General features: G+C 32.2%; 2 protein-coding genes across 4 annotated transcripts; both read right to left on the bottom strand.

Annotated features, from left to right (window-relative positions):
• Nucleotides 1-81: 81 nt before the first annotated feature.
• Nucleotides 82-7,174, bottom strand: LOC117908903 (transcription initiation factor TFIID subunit 6-like). 3 transcript variants are annotated; one of them, XM_034822732.1, is made up of 13 exons: nt 7,098-7,174; nt 6,717-6,930; nt 6,021-6,107; nt 5,239-5,340; nt 5,041-5,149; nt 4,558-4,661; nt 4,336-4,473; nt 4,128-4,223; nt 3,690-3,814; nt 1,844-1,976; nt 1,246-1,371; nt 1,038-1,149; nt 82-563 (listed from the first exon to the last, which is right to left on the bottom strand). In XM_034822732.1, exons 2-13 carry the CDS (start codon nt 6,840-6,842, stop codon nt 178-180), a joined length of 1,644 nt encoding a protein of 547 aa, XP_034678623.1. In that variant the 5' UTR covers nt 6,843-6,930; nt 7,098-7,174; the 3' UTR covers nt 82-177. The 3 variants fall into 3 exon arrangements, with proteins under 3 accessions (XP_034678623.1, XP_034678625.1, XP_034678622.1); XM_034822734.1 differs by having other exon boundaries at nt 6,717-6,922; nt 7,098-7,173; XM_034822731.1 differs by having other exon boundaries at nt 6,717-6,933; nt 7,098-7,169.
• A 2,109-nt stretch (nt 7,175-9,283) lies between these two features.
• On the bottom strand, nt 9,284-13,895 carry LOC117908417 (syntaxin-52-like). The gene is made up of 6 exons (XM_034821997.1): nt 13,690-13,895; nt 11,629-11,847; nt 10,321-10,526; nt 10,113-10,213; nt 9,938-9,982; nt 9,284-9,653 (listed from the first exon to the last, which is right to left on the bottom strand). Exons 2-6 carry the CDS (start codon nt 11,841-11,843, stop codon nt 9,522-9,524), a joined length of 699 nt encoding a protein of 232 aa, XP_034677888.1. The 5' UTR covers nt 11,844-11,847; nt 13,690-13,895; the 3' UTR covers nt 9,284-9,521.
• Between the last annotated feature and the right edge of the window lie 1,570 nt (nt 13,896-15,465).

Raw genomic sequence — 15,465 nt, 5'->3', positions numbered from 1 at the left:
CTCAAATATTAACAATAGATTATCTAGTACCAATCTTTATAAAATTCATAAAGCAAAGATTGATTTTTTGAGACAAATGTAAATATATTCTAGTAAAGATGATATGCTAGTGCACAACTTCCCATTTTAAACTAAAGACCTGTCAAAACAACTCTATTGATATTGATTCTCAATTAATTACAAGAACAAGGACGACTCAGGTGAGGGAGTGAAGCAAAACATGCTTTCACCAAAATATTCAAACAATGACGCCGACAATTGCCCAGCATTGACATCCTTCCAAGCCTGAGCAAGAACAGCTGATGCTTTTAGAGCTCGAGTACCGACCTCTCTTCTGCCTCCTGATATGTTCTCACTAGCTAACTGCTGGGACATTGATGACAGACCAACATCAGAACTTCCTACAGCAGTTGAATTAGAAAATCCTCCTGTTAACCCTTGCTTGTCAACTGACAGGGAGTTAATTGGCATAACGCCCATTGAGCCATCTGTTGCTAATTTCTTGAGCGGTGGCTGTTGCATTAAGTTATCTGTGCTTGCTTTGCGTTTGCCTGGATTGATTTCTAAAGAATTGGAGCAACCCATGAGAAGAAAGAAATTAGATTTAAATAACAGTATCTAGTGAAACAATTGCTTATTGGGCATGTATCACCATTGGGTTCTTGGGTGAAATGTTGGCCTATTAAAACATGTGAAACTACTACAAACAACTGTTATCATAAATTATTCTCCATTGAAGTTGCCTCCAATGACACCCTAAGAGTTGGCCTAACATCATCAAACCACACACCACAACCACCAGACAAAAAAAAACATTTCCCCCCATCTAGGCACACGCTTCTTTTTTCCCTCTTTTTTATGCATTTTTTTAAGCCTTTTATACAGTATTTGAACCTGACACTAGAAACTGTTATGCTGGCAGCTAGAAGTCATTCCTCAAAGCTTCTTCTAAATACAGTTCATTCACTTATAAACTAAGTGCCATGCATGTAGTTATGGATGCAGATCCCAATTAAGCAAGTAACAAAAAGTCATACTTGGTTTTGTAGGCAAGATTTTTTTATTGCTCTTCAAGATGACCCGTGTTGGTGGAGACAGCAAATTGGGGAATGTCTTCAGCTGATCATACATGCATATACCTGCAGCACACTGGGAGGTATGTGGACATGTTAGCTCCACTGATGGGCACCATCTCAGTGGCTTCCTTTCAAATTAAACCAACTAGAGATTTAGAAACAAACTCACCAGTAAGGCTCCATATACACGCCAGGCTTCATGTCTCTTCATCCCATTCTTTTGCTTCTCAAGCTGCATTTCTGGCTCAAGAAGTCGCAAGTATGGCTCAAGATTAGGCAGTATAAGCAAGCGAACCTACCCAAAAAAAAATCATCATAAATTGGGAAAAACTAACAAAGAGAGATTCTAAGAATGAATTAAAAAAAAAAAAAAAGAATGACAAAAAAGTCGCATACAAACTCAGTGAATGGAAGCTAAATGGTACTTGGGTGATAAGAGTTATAGTGTGGCTGTGGAAAAATGTCAAAGAGGTTAAATTTGAGGAAAATGTAGGGGTTGTCGTGAAAGCTCAAAACTAGAGCATCTGCAGTGAAAATAAAAGTTCTTGGGACATAAGGACTTCAATTTCCATTTTTTTTTTAATTTCTCCTTGGATCTAGCAGAAATTTAGTGCTAGAAATATCCTTCTTGTGAGTAAATGGGCTTTTAGAAGTTATCCTTAATATCTTTAATACAAAAACTGAAGTTTTTTAAAAATAAAAAACAGCCACTTTATCCAGCTGTAACATTCCTCCTTTGATGCTATAAGCAAGAGAACAGATGATACCACACTGGGTCCAAATGCTGCCAACCCCTGAATTGCCCCATAATGTTGAGGCAATGCTTTTGTTGGGTCCAAGAAAGCATGGAGCAGAGTCCTTGTCACACGTGGCTGGAGGTTATGATAAGCATGCCCGTATCTGCAAAAGTTTAGTTGATAAGATATTTGTGTAGTGTCCGTAAGATGAGAAGAAAAAAATGGAGATTCAGTATCTTTTTAATCTGTACATGTGACCTGCTTGTGCAGGGCATCTGAATTTAGTCAAGGGCAAAACAGGCAACCCTTATGATCCAATTATGTGCATGCATAACATAAGGACAAATAAATTTAGCACATAATCCATGCTATTCTTTATGCCCATCAAAGCGTCCATTTAGTGTATAGCAAGTGGATGTGGGTGTACACATGCAGCCCATGTTCATAGGGAAAAAAAAAAAAAAAATCAAATGAGAAAGGGGATTATGTAAGTAAAAAAAAAAAGGCAAATAACTCAGAAAGTAAAGCTTTTTAATCAGAAGCTTTAAAGCACACCATACTGAAAATTTTTAATACTAGTTTAACAACATATTTATCTAATTTTCCACATATTATTGCTTGCAAAGATTTTTTTTTTAATAAAATTTCACGAGATGTAAACAATTTTTTTCTAAGGTCATTATCTGCCATTAATTTGGAGGCAACGCAACATTAAAATGCTAGTATCCATCTAGATGCTTTACTTTTTCTTAATAGGCCGTCTAGATAGCCTTTTAGTTGTCAAATGTGTTAGTGCATCAGGTTGCTTAGTTTAAGTTGACAATTTTGTTCTATTTACCCTACCTTAAGCCTTAAGACTTTTCTAGGATACTATTTCTTACTCTCCATTGAAGACTCAAGGTTGCTGCATGATCAACCCCAATGCCACAAGTATAGAAATATTCGCGAAAGGCCAATTTGATTAAAATAGGCATAAAGTGGACTTTAGATTTTAATTGAGCTAAAATGGTTTTTTAATTAATTAATTAAAAAACCAGTCAAGTTCTCAAGCACTCAAACCTAGCGCTTAAGCATTCAAAGTAAATTTTTCCTAATTCAGAATTGTGATATGTTTTAATTCTTTTCGTCTTCTAAAAATTGGTCTTTGAAAACTTTAGGATCTTGTCCACTAGGGCTTCATCTCTATCAATACTATGCCTAAAATTCTTTTTGAATGTTGATGCAAAATTCAAAAGAATATTATTAGCCTTTCCAACATCCCAATACTCTCAAATTTGTGTGATTTTCATTCTTAGGTTCATGAGAGGATTTGCGCCCTCTCAAGTGTTGAGGTAGTCCACTAGGACCATGTGTGGTGCTGTGTCATGGACGTGAAGACAAGTGTAGGTACTGGGGAGTAAATCTTATGGATAACATCTGCCAGGTAAATCTATGTACTTTTCTTTTGATAGTGGATTTGTGTTCTACGGTTTTTAACCCCGTGGTTTTTACATCTACAAAGTCTCTGGGAGGCTTTGTGGGTAATTTTCCATGTAAACTTTTATCTCCTTATGCCATTAAATTTCTCTACTTCAACTCTAATTTTTTTTAAGGGAAATTTTAAAAAGAGAAATTTTAAAAATAAAAATTTGGGCTAAAAAGTAAGAACTATCTGTTCACCCTCCCTCTAGGTATTCCATAAGCAAAATCTAAACTCTCAAGATGGATATCATAAATACCAAAGAGCAAAACATTGTCTAGACAAAACAATGATTTGACTTGATTGAGAATTCTAGTCAATTTGATTTTCCACTTACTTCAACAGGAAAGATTTCATTCAGTTGGGATGATTACGATATCATCTGTGCATTAAATAAAACAGAAAGGAGATCCCCACCTCTTGCATATTGAAGCAACCAGGTTAGCTGTGAAGCTTCTAAGCTCCCAGTGGTTGTCAGAGAATCTACTCCCCAACCTTTTTGCAACAAGGCAAGTAATAATAGATGGCATCAATTGGTGTAGCTGAAGAAATAAACACCCCATTAGATAGAAAAAAGTATCATGACATAAAAGTAAATCAATGTAGGCCTTCTCAAAAGCCAGTAGCATTAAGTTACACTGCCAGCACCAAGAAACTCGGAGGCATTAGAGCCCAAGAGGTTCCAACAATGCAGCATTATAACATTGAGCTTTCACATATCCAAATAGATCCCTTTTGATTTTTTTTGTACATGCTTTTGTTTGCACAAGGAGACAGTAGTATGGTACAGGCAAATAAACAGTGGCCCGACAATTAATGTACACATTTATACCCAATCAAATAAACTGAACTTACATAAGGTTCTATGTGTATTTGCTGGTTTTGGAGAAGGCTACGGGCAACACGCATCAAAGCAAACAGGATAGAGAAATCATTCAAATTCCGTGTGACCTGAAATTATGGGGAAAAAAAAAAATTAAGGTCAGTATGAGCAATAAAAAGTTATTTAACCCCAAAATATTTCAGCAGTTCTCAAAATCCAAGATATGCCCTCAAGACTTACCTCATCAGCAATGAAATATGTAAAATAAGGAACTAAAGGATGAATTCCTGAGTCTGTTGCCAAGCTCACTAATGCTTCTTTAAATAGGATAGAATCAGATCTACTCAGGGTAAGCTCTTTGATTTTGTCAAAGTAAAGCTGCAAAGGCAACAACGTAATGTATTTGGCATGAAATGTTCCATGAAAACTAAAATCATTTACATATCATCATGTAAACTATACCTGAAGCTCCCTTGAAAGTACATGCTTAACAGGTAATTTGGTGTCCACAGGAAGCCCATCCTCTTTGTATTCAGATTTTTTGTTGTCAGAAGGCACAGCAAGTGCTACAATAAAAATATAAAAACGATTTAATAGATCGGTAATAGGAAAATGAATCTTCAAATCAAAGGTGATTAGCCTAGATTAATTAAAACCAAGTCATGATAATTTTGATATGGAAATTAGATTAAAGTGCCAATCCATGTGGCAATCAGAAAGAGACACGGTTGACTAGAACACTTCCCAATTAGGATTAACAAAATAAACAAGCAGAGCAGATTGTGGAGGATTTAGAAAGGTTTTAATAGAGCATCTGAATTATCTAAGTTCAGCATATGCAGGCACCAATATGATAGGAACAAGGAGTTCTACAATCAAAACCAAAATTAAAACAGTAAGGCCCTCTTTCCAATCATCATACTGCATCTAAGTTTAGAGAAAGACCTTCAATTGGAGCATTTTCAGGAATTGCAGGTTGCACTCCTTCAATAGCTAGCCAGTGAGTGATAACTCCAGTATCTAGAGGTGTTTTTGGTAAGGGTGCTTCAATCAACTGCATGCACCAGCCAATATATGGGAACATCAGGAAGTAACTCAGCAAATACAGTTAAAGGCAATTTTACATCATCAGTAGTTTCTTACGTCTTTAAATTCCACATCCTTGTCATCAACATAGAACAAATCTTTATGTCCAGCAGCTTTTTTAAACTGCCTAGGACCTCCAGAGGTGAAGCCATAAAGCGGCTGAAACATTAAGAGCACACATACATAAGTAGGCAGAAATTCTGAAGGTAAATTAAAAATGAACTACATAAAACTTATGTGGTGTTTGGATATACTTCCTGTTTTTTATTTTTAAAAGTAGAAATTCCCATAAAAAAATATAAAAACTGTTATACAAAAAGCAGAAATTTACCTTATGCTCTTAAACACTCTTTTCAAAATTTTAACAATTAAAAGCAAAAATTTTCCACTTCCTTAAATTTAAAAAATTTAAAAAGTGCTTTCAAAATACATAAGACATGTATCTACTTTTTGTATAAGACTTCCTATTTTAAAAAATAAAAAATAAAAAAAGAAATGCACTCAAACATACACTTAATAAAACAATTCCATGACACTTGCAGATGCATATGCACAAACAAGTGAACAACAACATTAGATAAGAAGCACAAGTGTGTGCATATAAAACCTGCCAAGAGAATCTTTTCAAGGAAACTAATTGTATTCATTCAGCATTAGTAGTAGAAAAAAATTACATTTGTACAAAAAAAACACATCTATAATCTTCCTCAAAATAACTAACTTGATTCCAAAGAAAGAACACAAGGAGAGAGCGAAACTAAAGCCTGAAAGACACTCTTGTCATAATAATCGTACATCAGAATTTATCCATAAAAAGAACTAATTTATAGTTGATTTACCTCCACATTTCTTAGCTTGAGTGCACTATCCACATCGTCTACTGTCAAGATAGTTCTCTTTGAGTGGCGCATGCATTTGATTGCCTCCTGTAATTGTGGTATGCAAAAACTTATTGTTTCCTTTAAAAGAACACTTCAACCATTTGACAAAGAATATTTGCACATAGGGATAAGAAAGTATAAAAAACGGTCCCTTTATGCTTATTTCAGTGTTTATGAAAGGAAGTAACTGAAATCTTTGGAAGGGTTGGAGCTATACGAGTTAGAGCCAAAAGATTTGTTCCTTAACTCTTGATTAGCAAGTTGGATAGATTTTTGGGGTTGTGAGAACCTAATTAGCCGTCCACCGGTTTGCTAACAAACTTTTCCCTCATAATGAACATCCAAACCAGAGGAAAAAAAAGGAAAAGGAAAACAAAAAGAACAAACCAAAATGCCCCTCGTCTTAATACATTACTCCAAACATCTTGCACCTAAAACGAATACTAAATTAGGCGGTAAGGGACTGTTTGAATAAAGAGAATCCTGCATCATGATAAAATTATTCACATTCATCAGCTGATGCACTTACTCCACGATACCAAACCAAATTTGAACCAAGCTAGGGCTAATTCCTGCATTTATGCAAATTGGGTGACACAAACAACTGCAAATTGAGTAAAAATTTGAGAGTAAGCGCACAAATTGTGTGGCTACCTGCATGATTTCGCGCACCCGGTACTCAACATCGGTTGCAAGGGCCGGAGCAACATCGGGCGAGAAATTTGAAATTCCTATACTTTGTGCAATGACCTCAATTGTCTCTTTGGGCACTATGTTCATCTTTCAATTTTCAACTATATTTCATCAATATCTTGCAGTTCAAGCTTCAAAATATACTTCTGAGTAATTTGCAGTAATCTCTGAAACCCTACTGCAAATTAGCATTTCAACAAATAAAAAAAAAAAAATATATATATATATATATATATATATATCAAATAAAAGGAAATTTATGGGTCAATTTGAAATTATCAAGAACTACAGGTCTAATGTGAGATTAAACGATCAATAAATAATTTCAAGGAATGCTACTACCTCGCAGAAGGTGAATTCAGAGATGTTCGCGCCCGCGGAGGAGAGGAAGATGGTAATGACTAATGGAGAGATGAAACGCAACGTTTTTAGGAGTGCGGGACAAAACGATGCGTTTTGACGTGATCCTACTTCCTACCGAAACGGTGAGACTGCAACGACGCGTTTTGACGTACGGTACAAATGGTGTTTTTTCATGATATACTCCCAAGCATGGATTGAAATTTTTCAATTTTTATCGCCTATATATCGGATATTGAACAGCTCGAAACGATTTTGAGTACCAATTATCGAACGGGAGGAATATCGAAAAAATCACCGAAATATTGATGATATATTGATTTGGAACCGATAAATCAACGATAAAATCGTAAGTTGATGCACAGAGCAACCTAAGGAGAGCGTCAAAAAATCGTCTAAAAATTGCCCATTTTTAAAAAATCAGCCGATAAATCATGATAAATCAACGATTTTTTCTGCCACTTTTTTTTTAATTTTAAAAATTCCCATATTTAAAATTTTGATGATCCAATGACCCAAATTTCATCTGTGTTTTTATATTGTCATTTTATTTTATATTATCCTTTTATTTTTAACATTTTGCATATTTATCTCATTAATCCTATTTTTAAAAAATTATTATCACTTCACTCTTTAATTTTTTTTTTATATTTATCCTTTCAATTTTATTTAATTTCAAATGCTTTTATTTTAAAATATTAAAAATATAATTTTACCCAAATAATATAAAATTTTAAGAAAGTTCTAATATTTTATAATTAAAATTAATTTGATAAGATAAATTATTAATAATTTTAATTATTTAAATAAATTAATGTTAATAGAAAAAAATTAGCACATATTTTTAATAAAATTTTAGAAATTAAATCTCAAATAAAATATTTTATATAAATTAATTTAATTTTTTATTTAAAATGTAATAAAACATGTTTTAATAAAAGTATTTTAAAAAAATTTTAATAAATATTGTCTTCAACAAGATGGGCTAAATGTCATATGTATTATATTTAAGTATAAATTGGTTTTATTCAATAAAATCAAATATTTTTTAATTCAATTATAACTTTATACACTTTCAAAATTCATATTTATTATTCTTAAAATTCAAGTATATAGATATTTGTCTGCCGATGTTTTTCTTCTTGATCATATCTATGTCAATTACACTTACAAAATAATTTTAAAATGTGTATTATTGCTTATTTTATAATTTTTTGAAGTTTTTCCAAGCATTCTTGTGAATTTTAAATAATTTTCACTCCACCAATATTTTCGATATATTTGTAAAATCGATATATCCTTAATTACCAATATTTTCATCTTTGCTCCCAATACAAGAGTTTTGGCTCAAAATATGATATTTGAAAAAAAAAAATAAAAAATAAAGTAAACTTGTTTCAAAAATAATGTTCAATCTGGTGTGTCTGTACCATATAGACCTCCATGTCATAAAATCTTAGTTGGTGACAACAGTTTTGTTTTTCTAAAATGATCAAAACTATAGTTACCAACCACGACTTTAACTTTTTAAGTTTAAAACCGACTTTGAATTATTCTAAAAATGAACAAAGCAGTAATCACCAACTTTAATTCTTTTAAATAAAAATATTATATTATTTTGATTTTATATTTATCAACCATTCATATTTTAATAAATATAAAATCAAAATAATATAATATTTTTATTTAAAAAAATTAAAGTTGGTGACTATGGCTTTGACAATTTTTAAAATAATTCAAAGTCGTAATCACCAACTACGGTTTTAAACTTAAAGTTAAAACAATAATTACGATTTTAAACTTAAAATTAAAGTTTAAATCATGATCAGTGACTATAACCATTATTTTGAAAACAAGTTTACTTTATGATTTTTTTTTTTTCAAATGTCCTATTTTGGGTCAAAACTCCCCCATATGGTGCGTTTTAAAGATGTTCTCATTTCCGGAATAAAATTCTATTTAAAAAATCAAATATGAAAGTTAGTTTTCTTGCTTATACTACATATTTATTACCTTTTTTTTTTGGAGAAAAGCTCTTTAAGAACTGTTTTCTGTCATAAGTTTATCCAATGTGTTTTTTGAGTTTAGAAAACTATTTTTTGTTCTAAAGAAAACCGTTTTCATTCCAAACATGAAGTCAATCACTTTCAATAGGTTAAAAGCTTCCATGGTTGTAAACTTGTCATTGTATAGGGACAGAGATGCGAATTGATCACTGCTTAGAAAAGGAGGCATCCATGATGCTACATAATTCGAGGATTACAAAGTTGATCAGTAAACACCAAGCCATACCATGGCATGATCAAAGCACAAGAAAATCAGGAAAGCCAAACAATGAGACTAACAAAACCCAATTTTGATCCAACACACGCAGGGGAAAGACGGGTTTTCTCCAGAATGTTTGTATCACAAGTATTTAACCAGCAACCATATCGCGACGATCAGAATCACGATGCCAACAACTGATAAGAGCAGGCACAGGCAGGAGCAGCCACCCTTGGTGCGCTTGTTCAAAATTGCCAGATTCTTCTGCACTCGCTGTTTCACAATAAAAGAAAAACCAAGATCAAAATTAATCTGGCTGGGATAGAAGCTTTGTTAAGTTCCATAGTAATAGAAGATTCACTTTCAGGTAAAAAGATCAAAGCTGATGCTCATGAGATGCATTGCCTAAAGTGGAAGGTCCATCTCATTGATGATGTTCTATGAAACAAGTCCTGTGAAAATAGACTACAGTAAATGCTTCCCCTAAAGCTGAGGGTTTATGGTATTGATGATATACTATGCAAACAAGTCAACTAACAGCTCATTAAGAGTTTAACCTTTAGACGAGAGTCTGTAATATCCACACGTTGGTCCAAGTTATCCTGCAAAATGGGAGAGCCAAGAAGAGCAAAGTTTAAGATTGCAGTGCATTTCATTTTGTTAATATTTTTCCAGATGAGGATGCTTAAATACGAAAAGAGGCAAGTAATACTGAATCAAATCAAAACATACAATAAGTCTAGTATGTAGGTCAAGCTCTTCGTTGACTGCCAATGCAATATGTTTTGTACTATATACCGTCTCTTCCAATTTCTCAAGGCCCTCATCTTGTTCTGCTTCACAGACATATGAGCACGTAAATATCCATATTGGGAACAAACAGTAAATAATAAAGTGAACAAAGTAAGAGTGTTATTCTGAACAAGGTATAGTGACTTGCCTTTCATAATTTGCCGCTGAAGGCCCACAAGGCCATAGTTGTCCAAACCTGTTGTTCTGTTCATGGCATCAGCAGGCTTTATCTCTGGCCCAAGCAAGCTGTCTCTGTTTGCAAAGTTTGACATGTTCAATGTTGATGCCATCTGGTTTGCTTTTGATTTCAAATTTGCAACCATGTCTTTGCGTCGATTCATCTCTTTCTCAGTTCTGTGAAGTACAGAAGGCAGAACCAACAAACTTCAGGTAATTATAAGAATCACACCACCCAAAAATTAGTATCTAATGCTCCCATAGAACAGCATGCCATACTTTCAAGACAGTCATTTCAACAAACAAACAATTCCTCATCTCATCCTTTTTCCCATCTAGATCTTGTATCAATACATTCTTTACTATTTCAAACACTGGATTTAAATGCATCACTTCCACCTACCACTCCTTCAGTTATTTTCCTCAAACATGGCTGCAACAAATGGTACTAGCTGTAATAACCATAGGTTCTCATAATCTTATTTTATATGTATATATTTCTTTCTTTCTTCCATTTTTTGAGTTAAGAATTTTATCATTGCTTTACTCAAATGATTTAGGGTGTTGCTGAGTATTGATATGCCACATCAAGTATTGAGTATTTATCAGGCAAACCTTAAAGCAACCATATCAGCAGTATGTGAAAGTACAACATGACACCAGAAACAATTTGTCTAAAACAAGCTTTTACACCACTTTTAGTCCCTATGGAAGCCTTTTGATCACCTTGCCTCACATTCCTCCCATCCACCATGATATCAGCCCTTTCTTGCACAGGATAAAGCCTTTTTTATTACACATTTTTCAACAAGAAAATACTAAACTAATAGCAAGATATCCACGTGAGGCAAAATACTTATTTTGCCAAGCCAAGCCCAGTCTACTCATCAAATTTAAAACAACAAGAATTGAAAAAATCTCGTAAAAAAACATCAGTTTCATTTTAGGAACCTCGGCATCTTAATTACCACTGAAAGTACACCTAAATTAACATCAGCAAGAAGAAGTTAACATTCAACCTACATCACAGCATAAAGGAATACAAATTCCAATACATCATGACTCACAATAGAGGCAAAATAACTTTCACATAACAATATAGACAAAACAGCAGTGCAATCATATTGAAAAGTTGGGGAAATCATTCAAATATTATTTTCATGTCAGGTAGAATAAGTTGGAAATTTGAGTACATTAAATTTAATACATCTTTAATCTAAGTCACTGAAATACTAAGTCCCTTATCAATACACAGGTGCAATACAATTAAAAGACTTACAAGGGCTGCTTTCCAGGAAGCTTTGACAAAAGGGACTGTAAGCTGTCAAGTCTAGTCCCTAATATTGTTATCTTTCTTCGGATCGCAGATGCATGACGTTGGGCATCAACTCCCGGTGCAGAAAATGAAATCCTTTCAGAAATCATTCCATTGATATCATCAGCAAGTTTAACTGCATCATTATATTCTTTCATCCACGAGTCTGAAGAAGCCATTGGTCTGAAAGATGCAAAACAGAATATCACATGGCTTATCCAATTGGAAGTTGATGGCATACTATCTATCAAGTTACATGCCGATGCTACCAATCTCATTTGGCTATTCTACCTTTTACAGAAACATAGCCTACCATCCCTTCTACCATGGTTTATATAGTCAATGAATGAATACCTATCCATAACAAACTAGTAAATGAAAAACCATCCTTAAAAAGCCGCTAAACAGAAAACCCTCAGTAACAAGATCGTACATGAAAAACCGTCCATACCCAAGCCAATCATTCCAAATCATCCCTAATCACTCAGTCTTCTCCCATTGCTGATCTCACCTTCAACTAAAAAATAAACTCTCATTCCTAGTCGATAATCTACTGGAACTAGCACTTGTTTTCATTGAGTAAATATCATCAGATATCAATCAACTCCAACTCAAAAACAATCAATCATTCCTTTACAATTACCTATCACAACAGGCATTTGTTTTCCAAGAATAAAAACATCAGATATTCAGTTATGCTCTCCTCCACAGTTAACAACTCCAGCATTTACCCGAACCCTATCAACCCCATTAACCTAGCCTAATGAAAAAAGAAAGAAAGAACCAATCATCATTCCCTTTTGGTGTTTTACCAGTAGTCACACAATCATACAAATCATGAAAAATGATTGAACCCAATAAAAACCAGGTGGATTTTATAGCATAATTGTGTATATTCTACATAAATATCAAAACTAAACCTCAACATTCAGGGTCTGTTCTACAACCTTTTCGAAAACAGTAACCATCCTAAAAAACAGTATCTCTTTCGAAAACACTAAACCTAAACAATTATTTTTAGGAATAAAATTTTGCTTGAGAACTCAAATATGAAAAACAGTTTTCTTGACTGATTCTCAACGAAAATACTGTATACTTTCATGCAATGCAAATGTTCCCAAAGTACTCTCAATATTTTCCTTGCTCAAAATACATTACAAAAAACAACTAAAAATATCTGAAATTTGTTTTCAAAAACAACTAACTTTTAGAGAGAGAAAAAATTCAAAAACTATTTTCAATAAAAAATATGTCAAAAATTTGTTTTCTAAATTAGAAAACTGTTTTCAAATAGCAAGAACAGTTTCCAAACAGACCCTCGATCTCTCTTTCTTTCACTGTATAGCATCAAACTCGAACAAGCTGACAATATTGCCAAAAAAAGATAAAAGAAAAAAAAAAAAAAGGCAAAAACCATTACTCCCTCGTTATTGTATCATCAGTCATCATGCAATCGTAAATATAACGAAAATGATCAAAAGCCAACAATCACAATCCTCGCGCACCCAAATGGATTTCATTAGACAAACACAATCTGCATAGACAGAAAGTCAAACAAACCCCATAATCCAACTTCTCTGCCTTTTTGTATGTAATCTCATGTGCGAATTGATTTCATTGTCTAACCATAATGCAAAAAGAGGAAAGGAAAAAAGAATTACTCCCCTTTACATTTTTATTAGTAGTTATCATACAATCACATAATTACCAAAACCAAATGATGGAAGCCCGACAACGACAACTCTGTATACCCCCTTCATGATCACAATCCTCGAAACCTCAGATGGATTTCATCACACAGACACCCAATCGATATAATTAACAAATCAAAACAAACCCAAAATTCAACCCTTTTTTTCCTTTTATCCAATCTCATCTAAACTCAAATTCAGCTGATTATGTAACGAAATCGCAAATTTTTACCCAAAACCCACCAAAATTCAGCCATGATCCACCAAAAATAACACAAAAATAATCCTCAAAAAGCACAATTGAGATGAACTAAGAATTTAGAGAATGATTTACCTGTAACGAAAAGAAGCAGAACGTGGAGAAGAGTCGAGAAGGAATGAGATTGGGGGGGCTTTAGATTGAGTGGAGGAATACGATAGAGAACGAGTGGGGAGAGGGCGGGCGCCACCATGAACCGGCAGAGTTTGTCCCACGCAGATGTCGTTTTGGTCAGCCCTTTCAATCTCCTTTCGGAAATGATATCCTCCCTTTGATAGCACCAGGTGGAAATAATAAATGGGTCGCTGCTTTATCAATAAATCTTTCCACTACTTTCCCATTTACTCTCATCAATGGTTTATTTCATTAGGCCTTGGGACCCACTAAATTATTTTCCCCACTTTTGATCTGGATTAAAATTTTAAAAAAAATTAAAAAAAAAGGTCATTTTTCCATTTATTTTTTAATTTTTTTGATAAAGTTCTTTATTGTTTTTTGAGAGTTCCGTCTACGTTCATTGGGCTGACAACTCAATAATAATATTAAAACAATTAATTAAAATTTTGTTATTTTAATTATTTAAGGAAGAACATGTATTATTTTATTTGAGGAAAACAATGTATCATTCTACTTCTTCGAAACACGAATTTCCATTCAAACACTTCTACAGACGTTTGAAAAGTTCTTCGAATAGACTAACATCGTATTTGAACGTGCTTTTTGTGAAAAATGTTTTTTTAAGTAATATTCAATACAATTTTAAAGATTCTTTTTTTATATATATATATAATTTAATTTATTTATATTTTAAAAATACACATACCCTTTTCTTCGACCTGAAAAGTAAAAGTTTATTTAAACTCTTTTGATAGTAATTTTAAAAAGTAATTTTAATTTAAAATATATATTTTTTAAATTAAATATTTTATAATTTTAAGAAATGTTTTTAAAAATTATTTATATTATTTTTTAAAAAAACATTTGGCAAGTGATTTTTTAAAAAATATATTCAAATAAAATATTTTTATTAAAAACACTTAGAATACAAATACTGTAAAACGCATTAAAAGTCCGTTTAATAATGATTCTATAAAACACTTTTAATATTTTTAATACTTAAAAATTTTCATCATTTAAGTGTTAAAAATATTAGAAATATTTTCTAAAATCAATCTAAAACGCACTCTAATAATAATTTTAAGACTAAAAACGTTATTAAAAAAATTAAGTATATGACAAATTTTAAAAAATCACTTATAACATTAGAAAATTACTTATAGTGTTTTTTATTAAGATAAATGATTCGTCTAAAAATACTTTAAAAAAATTATCATGTCCTCTGAAAACATAATTTTAATTTATTAAAAACCTTTTAAATTAAAATCATTCTTAACTTGAAAATGATATTTTATACCAAAAATAAAATAAATAGTACATTAAAAGTAATTATTTTTGTTGTAACTTTTATTATTATCAACATATAAAACTAAACTTTTAACTTTATTTTAAAATCCTTTCAACTTTCATAAGTAAATATTTTTTTTTTAAACTTTTTTACTTTCTTTTTAATTATCGGTTAGCAATTTTGAAAGGGTTCTAAAGATATTTGACAAATTATTTAAAATGACTGAAATTGATTTTCAAATCATTCACCAAATTCTTTCAAAATCACTTTTTATTATATAACATGTTACAAAAAAAAAAAAAACATTTTTATAGGTAGATGTGACATGATATTTTAAAAATAATTTTAAATAAATTATTAATAATAAAAATATTATAAATTAAAAATACTTTAATCAAAATAACTTTCAAACCCATGTTTATTCGAATTCCACACGTTCAAAAATT

The sequence above is a fragment of the Vitis riparia genome, chromosome 19, assembly GCF_004353265.1.
Source record: "Vitis riparia cultivar Riparia Gloire de Montpellier isolate 1030 chromosome 19, EGFV_Vit.rip_1.0, whole genome shotgun sequence".
Taxonomy (NCBI): domain Eukaryota; kingdom Viridiplantae; phylum Streptophyta; class Magnoliopsida; order Vitales; family Vitaceae; genus Vitis; species Vitis riparia.
The sequence above is the reverse complement of the archived record's forward strand: the minus strand, read 5'-3'. Positions and strand labels throughout refer to the sequence as shown.